This window comes from Channa argus, chromosome 24 (genome assembly GCF_033026475.1).
Source record: "Channa argus isolate prfri chromosome 24, Channa argus male v1.0, whole genome shotgun sequence".
Taxonomy (NCBI): domain Eukaryota; kingdom Metazoa; phylum Chordata; class Actinopteri; order Anabantiformes; family Channidae; genus Channa; species Channa argus.
The window spans coordinates 3,301,020-3,319,819 of record NC_090220.1 but is presented as its reverse complement, the minus strand read 5'-3'; the positions used below and the strand labels follow the sequence as shown (position 1 = coordinate 3,319,819).

Genomic DNA, 18,800 nt, shown 5'->3' with positions numbered 1-18,800 from the left:
CATTCCTGTGTGTGTGTGTGGCTGTGGATTTGCATGGGCCTGCCTTCAGGTGCAGAACTGAGGGACGTAATGACGGGATCAGAGGGCAACAACAGCATCTCAGACGTAGTGAAGCAGCCGGCCTTCATTGCTGGTCTGGGAGGGGCCTGCTGGATTGTCCTCATGGGGTTTAGTGCCTGGCTGTACTGGAGGAGAAAAAAGAGGAAGGGACTCAGCAACTACGCAGGTAAAAAAAAAAAAGGTCAATTTACATGGTTCTGCATCAACAAAGAATTTTGTAGCACAATAGATCTCTCTCTTCCTCCAGTGAAAGCTCATGTCATCAGTGATGTGACTCCATTTGAGCTGGCTAAAATGCAGGACAAAGGAGATATATTCGCCACAAATGGAAATAAGCCCTATTTACTTTAATTCCGTGTGCACTGATGTGCATCAGCCGTGCTGAGTTCCATCAGCGCTGCATCTCAACACTCTAATACATCCGTGCGAGATAAGTAATTTAACATGCCCTTCCATTATCAGACCTTAGCTGGTGTTGTTTGCACAGTAACAGGAGGCGCAACTAGGTTTAGGTATGAAATATTCTTCAATCCCTCTGTGAATCAAGTGTATAGGTGTGTGCCATTATCATAATTTGTATTGCAGCTTCCATTGCAGCAACTTGGGAGCTCTGTGATTTCCTAATTCAGTGGGGATTTATATGATTGAGTGCTGCATCTCTGATCCCTTCCCTCAAAGCAAATTGAGGAATTTAATTCCAAAACATCTCATTTGCATTATTTTATTTTTTTATGTAGCAACTGTCAATATGAAACATCCTCACTTTTTTTTTTTTTTCAGACAACCTGCACACTCCAATCGTTTTTTTTTTTTGGAATAAATACTTTAAATATAGAAAATAATGCGGATGAAGATACCTGAGGGTGAAACGGGTCAAATGTCTCACTTTCATTTTGAACTTTACCCCTCAGGGTAATCAGTGCAATTTCGGAAAAGAGCTGGAATGTAGTGGTTAGATACATTATCACTCTTTTCATCAAAATCTAACCGCTGCTGACAAACCACAGGTGATAAATGCTCTAACAAAGCAAACATGAAAAGCTTTGATCCCAGTTTTGTCACCTGATTTCATAAATCTTTTTAAGCATCTGAAAATATGACTGCATCTTTTTGTAACTTATATTTGTGGATTATTACACTTTATCTACCTTTTCAAATGAACAATTTCCCTGTCTTTTCTTATTGCAGTTCAGTCCTTCACCTTTACTCGCGCAGGTATGTCTTTACATTGTGCATTAAATTTTCAGATATCACAGTAATTTAGCTGCCCACATTCCCCGAGTGCAACAATCTATCATTTTAATTGGTGGTGTTAGAGTACAACTTTTAGACGTAATAATTGTGGTGTAATTATTTCTCTGTCTCCTCCCTCTTTCCTCTACAAGTCACTTTCCAAAGAGATAGAGGCCTGATCAGAAATGGAAGGTAAGAATTTGAATTACCTTAGAAAAGGCAAGAAACCCTTCATCTAGAGCTTTCCCACTGACATTTTAGTGCCGTGGCCCACTGCTCACTCTACCTTCTCAATGACAAAAGCCTATTGTAATACCTGAAATTAAGAGTTCTTTCCTGATGAATAGAATTTCCATACATGTTCCAATACCTCCCCCCCCCCCCGCGCTTACTCATATCGTAGTGTATGCGAATTGCACTGATGTACACTTGATGGAATTAATCACTCCTTTGAAGTGAGTGTTACCAATTAATGCAGGTGGGCCATTTTATTCACTGGCTCTCTCTCTCTCAGTTCATTCGAGGTTGCTGGCAGAGTGAGAGGTCGTGGGAGGAGGGGAGAGGTGATGAATGTGCTGTTTAAAACGCCTGGCACACTATGATGGGTTATATGTGGGGAGGGGACACACAGTGGCCATGAGAATTTCTGCCTATGCACAGAGTATGAAAGTGTAAGGGGAAGAGGTGAATGTGCTTTTCAAAAAGTCAAAGAATAAGGGTGGTCTGTTTTTAATTCCTCTATGTTTCCATTTTTCCTTTTTGTCACACCTAAGCAAGCAGATAAGCCCAGAGCCACAACCAAAGTTAGAAATATAGCAATTGTAATAACCTTTTGCTTTGCCCAACCCATACGTGTGCATGCCTTTGCACACCGAACATTTGTGTCATCACCATATTGTGTTGGTGTTGGTGTGTGTTTCTAAGAAAATATATGTAAATGCATGTATGTGCTTGTGTAATTTAAAAGGGAAATAATTGACATAATTGTTTGAACACCTTTGAGGCATCACCAAGTCAGCTGTGAACAATTCCCTTGTCACTTGGCAAATCAGGCTCAGTGGAGAATTCACGGAAACGCATGCAAACCGGATGCATGAGGCGTGTGAATTTGTTGCCATTTTTATGGCAGATGATACTATCTGGTTTCAAATAGTATTGTCTATCTCCCTCAATTTGTACCTACAACTCCCCTACCTTAAAGTCAAAGCCTGTACTCATGGCTGTTGTATTTCACCGAGACAAAATGACACGGTAGCTTTCCTAAACCACCTAATGGGCTTTTGCTGTCTCTGTTGCTATGGAGATGGTGCACCAGTGTAGCTGATCTGCCAGAGGCTGTCCATGTTTCTCAATTTAAAATGTAAATTTCTGTTGTGCTAAGGCTCTAAAGTGGATTTAGTGTGTATTTAGACCTGCCTTGTTTCTTCAGGGAGAGTCAGGAGTTGTGGAGTTGAGGGGAGACAGAAGCCTGATTTATAGACTTGCCATTTTATGTCTCTCCGTTGTTTATTGTTGCCAGAGCACCGGGGTACACCACAGGCGCGAATATGCTGAACGAGTTTTCACATCAATTTGTTGTTGATGCAGCAGGGAGAAAATGAGCAATACTGTTACGGTGCAAGGTGGATACTTAACTATGCCCAACCCCCTGTTTTTGTCTCTCTACACACGTCTTCTCACAGCCGTCCGGGGCTGTTAAAAGCTGGTGACCCGGGCCTTCCCTGGTTAGCCGACTCCTGGCCCTCCACGAGCCTCCCGGCTAACGGGGGCTTAGGGAGTCCGAAGGGTGGGAGCAACTTTGGCAGAGGAGGTAAGAAACATAAACAAACCGGGGTGATGGAGAAAACACTTTTAGCAATGCCTGGTCCGACAGTTTTGATGTTCATCCTTTGGGAAGCACAATGACAGCGTGTCACACATAGGCACACGCACACAAACAAGCACACTCACCCAAATTAAAAGAGCCTCTGAGGTCTATACTTTGCTAATTTGGTTTGACAAGCCTGGTCTTTGGCTTTTAATTTTGCTGTTTGCATATACTTTTTGCCTGTCATTCTTTCCATGCCATGCCATTGTGCATTTTTCAAGGTCGTATGATATTGATAGTCCAAATGTGTTTGCATTGCATATGTGTGCATTTGTATGTTCTCTAAGCTCATTGCAATACCGGTGGGCTGCAGGGTGTATATGTGCAAGACAGTGGAGCTGAAGGTTATCACTGTTTGAGTATCTCTCTTGTGAACACTTCACCAGGCTCCCACAGTGTGTTGCATGCTAATTATGGTTGTAGATAATCACTTTCATTTATATCAAGTCCATCTGAGACCTGTATTTAACAAATACAAAGTGCCACCACAGCAGGGAGTGTTAATGACCTTAAAGATCGTTAACTTCACGTCAACATATCTCTCCATGATCCCTTTTCCCTTTCCCTACCCGCTCTATCACCCTCCTACTTTGTCTCAGATGTTTTACCGTCTGCAGCAGTGGAGAAAACAGGCACCATGCTGTCTGATGGTGCCATCTATAGCAGTATTGACTTCATGGGGAAAGCAGGCTATAGTAGCCCAGCACGAGGCAGCCAGCCCACCCCCTATGCCACCACTCAGATACTCCAGTCCAACAGCTTCCATGAGCTGGCTGTGGACCGGCCCGATCCCCGCTGGAAGGCGTCTCTCCAAGCCCAGCAGGAAATAGCAAACCTGGGCTACTCACTAACTGACAGATGCCCTGGCAACGGTATGAGCCGTGATCGAGATAGACCCTAATGTTTTATTTGGTTTTTTGGTGTTGTGTTTGAATGTATAGTCATCCTCTAAGGCTTGCAGCGCTGCTAAAATGCCCCAAAAAAGCTTTTTTTTTGGCAAAGGAAAGACAGGTGATAGGACGTTTTTCCAGCGAAATTATTACAAGGGAGCTGGCAAATTAAACCCAGGAAAGAACAAAATGGAAAGGAGGGAATTTATTTACATATTCACTGAAAATGGACCCTTAGGAAAATATTCTTAATTACTCTTCTGTCTTCATCACAATTCTACCCTGGGAGCTTATCTAGCCCAGAAATGTCACACATTCATGACGCATTTCTTTGGGTTAACTTGATTAGTGATGGCGGAAAATCCCTCAGTGTTTTATGTTATTTATGCAGTGGATATGCATTTAGTGAAGCCATGGAGGCATTTCTCCCTTTATGTTTGTAGTCTTACACAATAGGCTGTGTGCTCAACTAAATGTCAGGCTTTCCAAAGAAAAGTAGAGCAAGTGAGGAAGTTATATGGAAGCAATTTAAAGTAGCCGGCCGCAGGTTTCGATGGCTATAAGCACATCAACATTTATTTATTATTTAGGAATTTCTTGGTATTATGTGGAGAGGGCTCAACTTTCTTCCCTTTTTTAACAACCCTCAGGTGCGAAGCCTGGAAAGAAAAAGAAGGTGAAGGGTGGAACAAAAACCTCTAAGTCAAATGGGACATGTTGGGCCAACATGCCCCTGCCTCCACCACCCATGCATCCACTTCCTGGTACGGAGGTTGACCTTGACCGTTACCCCCAGGAAAACCACGGAGGGTAAGATCCATTCATGTGTCATCAGTCTCTGCTCTTGGAACACACCAGCACAAAAATACAGCATGTATCAACAGAAAGAACACATTCATACACAGATGTCACAGTATCATGCACCTGGGCTCATATGGTCACTAGACAGCAGTGATTAAATGGGCTTCAAATTTCATAAAGAAAAGTAGGATTTCCATTTACCTCTTATATACATTTAACTCATCAGATAAACATTTCTGATCAACTAAGAAAATTACTTAAGGATCTGTTTGGGCAGATTTATTTGTTCTGCCATTCAACGAGGCTTTATCAAGTTCTTATCAACCCAGATATGTGATAGAGAGGTGACATCAGATGGTCACAAAAGCAGTCGGTTATGTATTTTAAAAACGGAGAAAGTCTGCTTAGGTAGGAGGTCAGGATGGCTGGGTGGGTGTGAAAGACTATTAATGGGAGACAGCGGTTTTCTCCCCTCTTTTGTACTTCAGCATGTCACATTTTTTTCCTTAGTCTATTCTTAAGTTGTTCTTGCCTAAAACTAAATGTGTTTATTTATGGCCTGAACCTACAGCAAGAAGATTGTAGCTATATGTTCATTTGTAGCCTTGTTCAAATTGTAACTGAGACACCAAAGAGAACCCGACGAAAACCTACATGGTTGCATGGTTTGATAAAAACCTACTGAACCACAAATATGTGCTGATAAGAGCTGAAACCTTCCACTGAATGGCACAATATGTTTTCTGTTAAAAAAATATTACGTAACACTTCTTTCAGGAAAATCCATTTATTATTTATTATCCATTTATTTTTTTTCCTCATGGTAGATTTGACAGCAACAATTGGGCCCCGTCCATGTCTCTCCAAACCTACCACCACCAGAATTTGGACAGCGAGATAGACGAGGAGAGAGGTCCCACGCCTCCCTTGAGAGGACGGTCCTCCTCTCCGGCCGCGGCTCCCTTCACCCAGCCATCATCCTCCTCTCTCAGCTCTGCTCACCATGAGGAAATGCAATCCATTTTGCAGGCCCACTTGGATGAGCTGACCCGAGCTTACCAATATGAGGTGGCCAAGCAGGCATGGTAAGGGTCCTGCAAAGCTCCAGTTCTTTCTTACATTATTAGGTGTCTTTTGTGGTTATAAAAAGAAGATGAATCTGTTAAAAAGCAGTCATTTTGAAGCCTTGTTTTTCCTCATATATATCTGTTTCACATAGAAAGAGACCTACCTATAATTTTATTCATTTTATTCTGTTGAGGTTTTGCATATCAATTGCCAATGTTTGAGCATCTTATAATGCTGGTATTTACATGTGTCAGCTCCAACCTGCAGCCGCGCTTCCTCCGAGCAATAGAAAGAGCTCTCCATTGATTACACCTTTGATGGTGCATTGGAAAACTTGACAAGTCAGTGATGACATGTGTTGGAGGGTAATGACTGGGTTTAGTCTAACATGCTGTTCTGACATCAGTAAATAGAGTTGGTAATTATGCATGCATCTCGTCTATGGTGGGATGTGAGCCATCATGGAGGACAGCTGTGGAGGAGATAACAGGCATGTTGGTGACAGCCCTGCCCATCCAGATATCCTTTATCCAGTCCAATTACAACTCCATTGTGTTAGCACAACACACACTGAGAAAGTAATCAGTGAAATCACTGCAAGCATTCATAGTCACTGCATACTGCATCTCTACCTTCCTGAATATGCACTGATTCTACATTTTGAAACTTGTTTTGCAGTATTTTCCCTCATTATCTGTTCAATTTCTGTTTTTAATTGACATTGTTCATTAATACACGGTATTTTCACACAATGAATTAGGCACATGAAGAGCAGTCCTAACATGTCCAACACCATCCCCCCAATGGACTTCATGTCGAGTACACTGGGCTCTAATTTGGGGGCCACCCTCCTTTCCGAAGAAGACAACGATGAGGAAGTGGATGAAAGATACGCTGTGGTGTCAAAGAATTTGTCTGGCTTTGAATTCACTCCAGGTCACAGCATGGATAACCTCGAGGCCTCAGGTAGGTTGGATATAGAGTAGAACATATTGAATTCATATTAAGAATGAAGGCCTAAAACTAACCAAATTCATAACTACATCATTTCAGCTATGCAAAATAAGATAAAACTACAGTGGCCCTGAGAGCTCAACATAATGCAATTTAAGAAGATGTGCAAATAGACAGAACAGAAGTGTTATCAGCAAACAACTTCAACAATTTGAAAACACCGGAACCACATTTGAAAGGAAAAAAAAAAAAAAAAAAGGCAATAAAAAAAAATTACAACCAAATCACCGAATGTCCAGCAAATGCAAAGACAGAATATATTCCAGAGGTGCAAATACAGAAAACAAAACAAAATATGCCATTTGAAATTTAAAACAGTTAGAGCTTGTCCCAACTGTGTCCATCACTTTTTAGATTTGGGGGTCAGTAAAAGTGACGGACATGCAGCTGAGACACGCTTGTTCATGCTATTGTTACTCATTAAGATAGCTAAGATGACTGGCTTTGGAAAATATGCTAACAGGTACGTTTTCTAATCGTTTGTTTTAAACATTTTGCATTGGATTTTCTGTATTCTGATCCCCAGGCACATTTGCGTTTTCTCTTGCTGCTTTTTTTTTTTGCTGTGTTTTGGCACAAGATTCTGCATTTGTTTTTGTTCTTGTTTTTTACTAGTGTGTCCACAAATGGGGGCATCTATGCTGTCAGATTGGTGAAGGGGTTTGTCTTTTTAGTATTTGGATGTGTTTTCTTAAGATGTAGCGCATTGAGCTCTCAGGGAACCATATGAAACACAGGAGCCATTCCAGTTTGATATAATAGAATAATACTGGTAGATGAATATGTGACATTGTCTATATATGCAATGTATAAATATACGCCAAACTTTATCACAGAGAATGTTTATAGTTTGTGGAAATATCAATTCATTTTACGAAGGAAATCAAAGTATAGTTTCAAGAAAATATCATACTGTTGCTGTCGCTTACCTGTAGTTTGAGAGGCTACAGCCTTTCACCAGAGTAACACTAGAAACCGTGTTCACATTATGGGATTTTTTTACCCCATTACAATGTTAAGAGTCAATGCAGGTAGATGAGTGTGTTCTTTATGTGGCATGAGCACACAGAGCCCAGGCTGGCAGCCATTAAAAAAAACAAAAAAACTTTTGCACTAACCTTTAGCATTAAATGTTCTAAAACCGTCATGTTTAACGTCATCTGGGTTTTGCATCCAATGTCAATATTATTTCTGCCAACAGGGTTTGAAACAGAAAACATTGCAGTGCGTTGGCTGCGTGAACTGTCACTGATGGTCTCAGCCCAAAGACCAAGGCACACAATAGTCAATTTTATCACACACGTACAGCATAGGCACACATCTACTGGGCACATGGTTGCAAAGTTAGGATGTTATATAGTTCATCAGGGACATATTTTTGTCGCCAGCAGGGAGAGTTATAAACACTGAGAGGTGATGATACTGGTCAGCACCTTTAAACAAAGTGTACAAATGTTACTGGTTCTTATATTCAAAGGTAAATTACACGTGCTCTTTATTTAGGCACTGTGTTAAAAGTAACTGAAAGCCGTCCTTGCACAGACATCAAAAGCATAACATATAATCTTTTAACAGCTTTTGAAGGACTCAAGTGAAAACTTACATCTATTAAATCTGATGCATTTATAAATAGGGATCTGTCTGAAAGGGTGTCTTTAGAAAAGAACTTGAAAGTCTCTCCCACAGGAACAGAACTAGACAATTCTTGACAGGTTAGGAGACTGATTTGTGCAGAGAATACGTGTTTTTAACACTTTTAATAATGCACAGCAGGGCAGAACACAGGTCAGTGTGACTAAAAATATTTACAAACATTAGCAATGCAAATATTTATTATCTCAGGTTTAGCTGTCACGTATTGTAACTAATTGTATCAACAAAGCCAATGTGATGGCAGCATTTCCACAGGGGTTCCATATTGCAATTGTTTATAGAAATACATTTTTCAGTGATGCCCGACTGAGAAAAACAGTAGAGCATTATCAACTTTAAAGCTTATTTTTTTTAAGCTAACATTGCTGCGCCACAGAAAAATGGTCCTTGAGGACTATTCTCTATGTACACTCAGCTTTCACTTATGCAAATTTACACAGTGTGTTAAGACGTCATGAACACTTTCACTGCTGCTGTAGGTAAAACATCCCAGCAGTGTCACTCAGACAGTTCTGGCACACCAGACCATGGTGCACAGGGCACACATAGCCTTGGCCACAAGAGGGCACCACTGACTGGCCTCAAACCACAGGCAGACAAGGTTGGGACTCTGCCCAGACGGAGAGACACCAACACAGACAGTAAGTTAACACTCTCACATTCCCAGCCACTATTTATCCGATAATCCTCAATTAGAGCAAACCCATCAAGACAGCAATCATGATATCTCATGTGTGTCCTTTGCCAAATACCATTCACTCCACAGCCTACACACCGGCCGTGAAGTCGCTCCACTGCGTGGGCTCCCGCATGAACAGTTCCTGGGCAGCTGCAGCCTCAGACCCCTCTGAAGAGTGCATGGTGACTGTGTCGACGCTGGAACGGCAGCATATGGCTTCCTGGAGCGGCACGACAACATCCAACAGGGCCACCCTGAGTAGAGGCTCCCACAAGAGACTGGGCACAGATCCACCCACAAACAGCACAGAGAGAAGGGACCACTGTGAGTGTCTATCCTCATGAGGTCACATATGCGTATACACTACACATAATCGATATAACCTGATGCTAGTGAGTATCTGCATTCTGATTTACTAAATCTTTATTAATCTTTTATTTTAACATAACCTGATTGGCAAATAAAACGATGTTAAACAATTGGGACTTTTCAATTTTAAAACTGTGTACAGAGTTAAATTTACTGATGCTTTAAGACCACACCACAATGTATGTATTACTGTATTTCTATGTAAAGAAATAATAAAATCTAATAACAAGGCGTGAATATAAAAGACAATCAAAACTGTGGATTTTCTCCATCACTTTTTAAAATAAGAATTGTCTGTAAGTGGAAGCTGTTTCAGACAACCTTAATATGTTTGTACTGAGCTGCGCTAAGTTTGGACCCTCCACAGTAATCGTTCATTCGCACAAGAAGTAAGACCCTTAGCTGTAGCAGTCTAGTATGTGGTCAGCTTTATTTTGTTTGCTTTTATCTTTCTGGGGTTGAGACAAGCACTTGACTAGAGTCCACCTGTGGACAATTGAACTGATTGGACATACTGTCTTTCGAAAAACGAAAGTCCTGAGTACAGCATATAACATCCCACTATTCACACTGCAAACCAAGACACGAGTTCTTTGTAGATCTCCAAAATACATTTTTGTCTGTGAGGTACAGATCAGTTTGGTAAATGGTGAAAATTTGATCACAGTGGCCTCAATTATTGTCAAATGGAAGATGACTGGAACCACCTGGAGAGTACTTGGAAAACCAAGTAGTCTGACATTATGAACCTTGGGCAGGCAGGTGACCAGAAACCCAGGTGTCACTGTGACAATAGAAGAACCAGGCAGAAGGACCAATATGTCAGTAACACTCAATCAGTCAGAAATTTATGCTCAATACCATGTTTATTGTTCATGTGCTTGAGAACAAATACTGAGGTGATGGTTCACCTTTCAATTAGACAATGAGCCAAAGCATATAGCCAAGACAACAGTGTGTGGCTTAAGGCCAGGTCTCTGGCTCAACCGAAGCCCAGACTTAAACCTGACAGAACATCTATGTGGAGACCTGGAGATGGCCGACACTTTCTATCCCATCTGATGTAGCTTGACAGCACCTGCCACAAAGAATGAGATAAACTCCCTTAATTCAGGAATCAGAAACAAAATTTAAGAGCTTTAACCAGGAAGATTTGTAGCTGGCAAAGGAACTTTAGTACACAGTACTTAATCAAGGGTCTGAATACTCGTGAACATAGAGGTAAATTGTTAAGGTCACTTGTGAACGTATTTAGCTGTACTAAAAATGTAAATACTAAAATAAAAGTAAAAATTATTGACGTAATGCAATTACCACTTCAAATCTTTTACTCATGTAAAAGTACTGTACCAAACAGATTATGTATATTTTACATAATACAAAAGTAAAATACTCTACAAAAAACAATGTGTCGTATACAACACTGATTATGCTAATTATGTAGAAACCAGTACAGTATTTTTTTTAATGGGTCAAAGGTCATTTTGATTTTTACCACATCATGTGATGACAGGTGGTCATCAGCACTGATTAGTTCATAATATTTTTCATGCTGTTAATATGCTGTTATGCATTATTGTTCATAGATTAATCGGCAAGATAGCATTTGTTTCGATCTTAAAATGTGCAAAAGGTGAAGAAGCTTGAACGCTTCCTGTTGTGATCATGTGAATAATATACCAAAATGACAGAATGGGATAAGGGAACAATCACAGCTCCAGAAATAAAAAACACACTTTTGGTATATGAACTGGACGAAGATTTCTATTCCACCAGTGAATGTTTGAATGCACGATGAGCTAAATCTCGAGCAGGTAAAGGAATGTGCAGATATTTAGAGTCCTCCACGTTTTACATTGTAGTTCATGCTCTGTCTACCCACCTGTCTTTCAGAGTCTTTGTGAAGCAGCGTTCCCTGCACTTGCTGCCTGTCCCAGGACACCTTGTTTGTAAGCGCCATGAGATTTCCTCTCTGCGAGTGACACAGAATGATGCTGGGAAGATGGAGACGAGACAGAATGAAGACAAAGGAACAGGGTGCGAAATAAAACGCAGAGCTGTAAATGTCATGTACAGACACAGACACCAGTCTCACAGTGTTATTTTCATTCCCCCTCTTCTAAAGAGTAAACAGTATGTTATATGTCCGCTTCTATTTTCTGTCACACGGTGTACAACAGTTCACACAATGAGGAAGAGACGAGGAGGAAAAATCACAACAAAGTGACTAAATAAAATGGAAAAAAAAGACTTGCATAATTTGTAAATATATTTTTTAATGTTTCTCTCTTTCTTTTGCTTTGCTATGCAAGCCAAACCTATTGTTGTCTCTTTTGTGATTTATTACTGTGAATCATTTTTCATTAATGCTCAAACTGTTGGCTTATTTTAATGAAGCTACTGTATTGTTGTACTTTGCACAGAGCGTTTTTGGTGAACATAAGCACAAACCCATTGTCAGCTGAGCTGAGGCGGAGAATCATGATGGCGAAGAAGGATGCCCGTGTTAAACAGAATCTAAACAAAGATATATTCATGGCTGTGCTGTAATTGTTTTAAGAAATACTAATATATACTGAGAGTTACAAGGTCAGAAAACAGGTAAATACTGAATGATATGCCAAAATAACTAACTGTGTTTAATACTTCTTTCTGGGAATCCTATTATGCATTATATTAACAATGATTCTCAACAGATGTTTACCAGAACATTTTTTATGGTCACAAAGCAAACACATCAGTTGTGATATCCAAAGCAAAAACATAGGAAAACAAGTTACGTGTCATTTCTCAACCATTTCCAAAAAAAAAAAAAAAAGAATCTGTTAATAAATACACAATGTATATTTGTTTCTTTTCCAATTACACACAATGACATAATGATGTGCAATATTCAAAGGACGATGTGACAGCAAAGGGAAATGAGAAGTTAATTCATTACTTTAGTGGAGCAGAGACTGATGCATTTAAAAGTCTTGATGTCAGCTGAAGTCAAATATGACGCAGGACTCAATAACAAGTATACGTGATGTTAAACATCGAAGAAATTAAGCTAGGTTTGTTGTTGTGTACGCACCTGAATGCTAATGGTTTTACACTAATATATATAGATAGATGTGAAAGACTGCCAAATCTAAAGATCCTTTGAAAAGTTAAATGCAGCCAATTGGTGTTTTCTGCCAACGAGATTCACAATGTGATGTCTTTACACTTGTCTGGGTGGTTTTGTTCCAAACATTGTTCTGGTAACTGATATCCTTTTGAAGAATCTTTACCTGCCAGATTGGTTTGCCCTCAGGAATACACAGCCACATGCAGTAGGGCCATTTTTTCAATCCTTTGATGCAAAATAAAATGTGTGTGTGTGAAAATGAATCAAATTTCCCCTTCACGATGCCTTGAGTCTGACATACTTTCTGTTGGAAAGTGCTAGAAGAACTGAAATAATACAGTTACGCACCATTCTACCTGCATGTCTGGCCAATACAAGCAACATTTTCAATATCTGGCTCACACAGGGGCTAAAACAAATAAGCTAATGAAGGATTATTTTGCAGCGTTGTTTGTGCTTTATTGACATAATCTCATTCATCAACGTACTGTATGAACGCATTCAATGTCAAATGACAATTCCCACGGCTGACCAGTGTCAACACCACAGCGTGACATTTTAAAGGTTATACTAAGGATTTGATACTGCACGACCTTCCTGTACATATGAATATGGTGGATCGCCTCCCACATCTGACCGACACACTGCTTAAGTAAATGGTTGTGTCTTTACAAACACATTTTATCTAAATCATAGCTTGACCTTTGTCGGGTGTGGATTCTCCTGCAGCGTTTCAGATCCAACTTTTTTCCATCACCGTTATCTCTGGACGACACACGGCACCATGTTGCACGGAGATAACTTTGCCATTGTCGGCACAGATTTGGACACTTTTGGGGAGGACAGCTTTAGGGGACATTGCAAAAGGTGCAATGCACTGTGTAGGACAGCCTGTCAATATTTGTATCTCAAGACGGACAGACGGGGATTAGTATTGTCTGCAGGTGTTTTACAGACAAGGGGGAACAATGTGCAGCCCAGCACTTAAGCTTTAAATCCAACTGGCTGAGTTTCCGGAATTGCTGCACTATGATGACAGAGAAAGTAGTGTTGTGTCGCCATTTCTATATTCACTTTGACACAATTTGTTGCCCTCCTCTCACACAGATGCCTCCTAAATTACCCAGCTTGTAGTACAAGTACATTTAATGAAAGAGGAGAAATACATAGCCAAGCTCACAGGAGCCCAATTACTGGGCTCTGCCCGTGTTCACAGAGCTGCAGTCCTGACTGATAAAGATGACACTTAATATACTGGTGTTGGAATTCTACGGTCACTTTATGGTGTGTTGTGCTGTAATATTTGTTTACTGTAACACATTTACTGCTGAGATGCTTTTTTTTTGTTTTTTTCAGGACTCTAGAGATCGATTTAGCAATTTAGAAACAGTTTTATTTCTTTGGATATTGCTATAAGCAACTGGAAGTATTTGTAATGCAGGCCCTGTGTTTATAGAAAGCTGTAGTGTTAATGGCGACAAAGCACTGAGGACCTTAATTTAGCCAGTAACTCTCCGGAAGGAATCACTGCCCACAATATGAGCAATAGTTTAGAATGGTGCAATAACAATGTGAGCAAAGCGTAAACAGGTGTAAAATGAAACAAGTTTTCTTTATCATTTGAAAGTGATCCACTGGTTAAAAATTGAAGGTGTTATTGTTTAGGAGAGCTCTTACTGGTTTGGAGGAAGGGTTTAAGATTTGGATTTTTTTTTCTCGTAACCTTTTTGGTCACCTTCACATTGTTAATGTAAAATTCATGCTGGGAGACCTGAGCCACTTCAGGAGCACAAGAGCTGCTCTGACCTTAACAATTTACCTCTGTGTAAGTGAAAAGCGAAAGCACAGCCTCACTTTTTTATAGTATTTCGGAACATTCCATTCACATAACAAATACCAGACTGCGTTTTCGTGTCAAATAACACCTTAGTCTAACACAACAACACCATATAAAAGTGTCTGCTTATGGACTATTTCTAACAGTGATCACTCTCATATATGTGAGGACACGATTTAAAATGACACATGGCTGTTCACAGCACATTGACACAGTCATCTTGGCACTAATCAAATCGATCAACTGTCTTCATCTTCTTCGGTATATATCAAATCAGTTTTTTTAAGGACATAAAAATAATTTGTAAACTAGATAACATATCATATCTGTAGTGCTTCTACTCCAGTGGAGAGACAATTTTAGATATATGATATGTATATAAAATAATTATTTTTCATAGGAATTGCACAGAATGTGAATGTGTGATTTGCAAAGTAGCTATTTCACAGTGTAAAGCTCAACCAGGAGCCATAACTGCACCTATTACAATATACTAAATTTGTTTATCGCTGAATGTAACAGCCAGAACATTCCGAACGCACTGGACTATGATACACGATGCCGTATTAGTTTATTGTATATATTTGCGATGTTTGTTGTGTCAGGCACCATTTAGGAACCATTCACTCTTTCCCAGCTTTTCTTTAAGTCTTCACATACTGTATGAGCTGTCTCACTTCTAGAATAAAACGTGAGGGAAAATATCATCATATTTTCCCAACATGTGGTGGGTAGCCTTTTCACTATGATTATCTGTAACCTTGCCTTGAAGGGCTGATTTGTGACTCATGACATTTGGCTAATTGCAACTTTCAAACAGTGTGATGGTTTACCTCCACCCCACCTGAGACCCACAGGTCCCACTCTGTGGCTCAGCCACCCTGAGGGTAAGCTAAAGGCCAGTGGTCTCCTGGCCTTTACCTCCCTCATGGACCAATTTATTCATCTTGTTCACCCCGATGGTTCAGCCACCTCTTCTATGTCGCCACTTTACGCTGTGCATATGTGACATGAAAAAAATAAGAGGACACACAGTAAATACAGAAATGAAATTTGCATGATTGTGCAGATGTGTTGTCTATACTTGCTCAGAAAACCAGACACCGTGTGCATGACTCAATCCCTGGAGAGGATGTTTGCTCTGTGGCTCAGGCTTTCTACTGTGGATAGGATACACTGTCCCTGCACATTTGCACTGACCGAAGTTGTCATGGAAATGTCATTGTCAACGAGGAAATGAAGAAACAATCCCAAATAAACTGTCAATTGCTAAAATTAAGATAAAACAGCTGCTAAAGTCAAACATGTGTTTTGCTTATTGTTACTTCACTCGGATATACATTTTTCACCAAGGAGATTAATGTAGACACTGAATGCTAATTTCACATTTACCTGCCGAAGGAAAGAAGATTTGTCTAAGAAATGTACGACTGCATGAACTGAATTTGTGATCCCTCAGCTAATTTAAACAATGTTTGTATATTGACAGGCGGTAGATTTTTCAACCACTCATTGCTGGTAAATTTAGTGGCAGCTAAAAACAGAACAAAATTTAATTTTTAATCTGATTTTCACATTGGCGTCAACAACTTTCTGCAGATTTGAAAACATTTTGTTCGTCTTTCCTTTATATTCATGTTTTGGCTTTTTTTTTTTTTTGTCACTGACTTTAAATTAAGAATAAGCAATTCTTTTTGTAACAGGCCTTCAAGTCTCACTGTGTTTGAAAATATCACTTGATCATTTTTACCAGTCACCCTCTGCATGTGAGTTGCCCCTTTCTCTTCCCGATGCTAAATCACGTTGTTGCATCACCCTCTTTGCCTTCAGTGCAGCTTTCAACAACTTAGCATTCCATTCTCATCTGCCACAGTAAGTCCTCTCTTGGCACTCGAGGACTTATTCTCCCCGGGTTTGCAGTCAACTTTCATGGCGACAGACAGCGCTATATCTCCATAAACAAATCAGAATTTACCATTGCTGCAACGAGTTCCACCTCAGCACAAGAGTCATTATCTCTGACACCTCCTAATTCCTCGCCAACTGCCTGCTTTAAGAAAACGTAATATCACTCAAATGCTACTGCAATAAATTTGAAATCAGAAATTTGCATCCCGTTACCTCCCTGACACCCCCCCACCCTCCTCCAGTCACAACTTCTCCCTCAGCAGCAGTGTCACCTCATCCCTAAAGTCCTCAACCTTGGCACCCTCCTTGTCTCCACGGATGTCGATGACACTGGAAAACATTGCCTCTCAGAGCTGAGAAATGCCGCCTATCTCTGACACCACCTGTTTATTTCACTGCTGTGAAGCTAATCAATGTCTTCATCACCTCCAGACTTCTTTCCCACATCAGTGCCTTCTGCACATCCTCAATAAACCTCATTATGTTGAAAATCCTGTTGCCAGAGTGATTGCGTGTACCCGTTCAAAAGGCCACAGCGTGCTAGTCCTTCAAAAACCTCCAATGACTTTTACAACAAATGCAGAGCGATATTTCGGTTTATTCTAAGATTTGACATATGGTGTGAGAAAACTTAAGGCCTAAATGACACGAGGTGCAGTTTAGCTGGTGCTGTAGGTCAGTTGAGGCTTTTTCATTCCCAGTGCAGCACTCAGCCATACTTTCTCTATGGCTCAGTCTCCTTATAAAGAGATATTCAGGGTTGACAGCCATCGGTTTCACTTTTTCTGTCAGCCTCTCTGCAGTTCTGCCACATTTGCCCTAGCTGTCATGGCCGCCTCTTTGTCAACAGATTGTATAGAATCTGCTGGATAGACATGGCAAAACTGAAAATGAAACTTGGCAGCTCACACACATGCACACACAGTATCTTAGAAACCAAGGCAAACACTTGTGAATAACCTACTGAAGACAGTTGTCCTTGAAAGGGGAGAGAGAGAGAAACAGATGGGAATGAAAGCAGTCACTTCTGCTGCTGAGAAGTTTTTTCACAGAAGAAAATAACACACCATTGAATTTTTCTCAGAATTCGATTAGGTTGCAAATAGGTTATTGGAATAATTCACAATGAGGCCGACTGCAGGAATGACTCAGTAAACATTGTGGAAACATCATTAAATACTGCATATTAAAGTTTCCATTTTAGTAAAGACTATCCACCTTCCAGTTTTTTTTAATGCATTCATCTGAGAGGCAACGGTGAAGAAACAGATGTCTCTTATACATATTTATTGATTTTTAGTCTGCAATCATGGGCCAGTGATGTTGACTAGAGTGGACATTACCTTTTATTGCTTGAGTTTAAACTATTCTCCTACTTTGCCATCTGTATTTGTCACATAACTCAAGCTTCAAGCTGTTGACAGCTGTACATGTTAAAGTAGTCAGTTTTTATTGAGCTTCTCTACTGTACTGTAAGTGTGCATGAATGTATGAAAGACAACAAAACATCTGCAAATAAATCACGTAAAAAAAAAAAAAAATCTTCTTTAAGGAAAACACTGTACACCGTTATGTTATTCTTTTTTAGAAATAAAGAAATTATTTATTTGCTGCTTATAAAGCATTACTCAATGCAATTGTTGCTGCTTTCAGATTCAGAATAATTTTTCTGCAATTGCTAGAAAAACTATGTTTTGCACAAGAGTTAGTTGCTGAGCCAACAGACTAAAAAAAAAAAAAAAAAAAGGAAACTGTAGCTACAAGTGACATAGTATTGTGACAGATCAGTCTCTTTCGTCATGTGGGCTGATTGGATCAATGAGACGACAGGCAGCCTCGATGTTGATGATTTCGATTTGAAAAAAGCCCTGGTTGTGGTTCTTTATAGCTTTTGTTCTTTTACCAGTATTTTTCCATGTTCTTTTCATTCTGTTTGTGCGAGAGAGCTGCAAAAACAAGGACAAAACTGCCACTTTACAGAGAACCATTCACCTATTTGCAAGGTCCTCTAGTTCTTAGTAGCTGAGTGGAGCTTTGAAAGGCTTTAATTATTATGATCATCGCTGTGGCTCCTGGTCCTTTACAGGTCAGTTGAGCTTCTGAAATGGTCCAGAAATTTACGGATTTTTCATATTTGTCTTTTTTTATAACCAGATGAAAATATTAACTTTTTAGCCAAAGGTTGGCTGTGTATTTGTTGAGAAGATACCTAAGCTGCATTGGCTTTCATTTGGAGCCATGTTCACAAGCTAGTTGCACAGTACAGTGCTTTTTTTTACCAGGAAAAAAAAGGCTGCCAAAACTACACA

At 40.0% G+C, this 18,800-nt stretch overlaps 1 protein-coding gene across 3 annotated transcripts in view; it reads left to right on the top strand.

Moving 5' to 3' along the window:
• The window catches only part of LOC137109041 (roundabout homolog 2-like), an 83,120-nt gene extending 67,514 nt beyond the window's left edge, over positions 1-15,606 (top strand). For 2 of the 3 annotated variants that reach the window (XM_067494369.1, XM_067494370.1), the window contains 11 exons: positions 50-226; positions 1,249-1,275; positions 1,446-1,485; positions 2,976-3,103; positions 3,760-4,032; positions 4,701-4,860; positions 5,679-5,936; positions 6,680-6,885; positions 9,066-9,227; positions 9,353-9,589; positions 11,528-12,052. In XM_067494369.1, the coding sequence (XP_067350470.1) occupies positions 50-226; positions 1,249-1,275; positions 1,446-1,485; positions 2,976-3,103; positions 3,760-4,032; positions 4,701-4,860; positions 5,679-5,936; positions 6,680-6,885; positions 9,066-9,227; positions 9,353-9,589; positions 11,528-11,529 (1,670 nt within the window). In that variant the 3' untranslated portion in view covers positions 11,530-12,052. The other variant, XR_010912265.1, reaches the window with a different exon arrangement.
• The last annotated feature ends 3,194 nt before the right edge of the window (positions 15,607-18,800 follow it).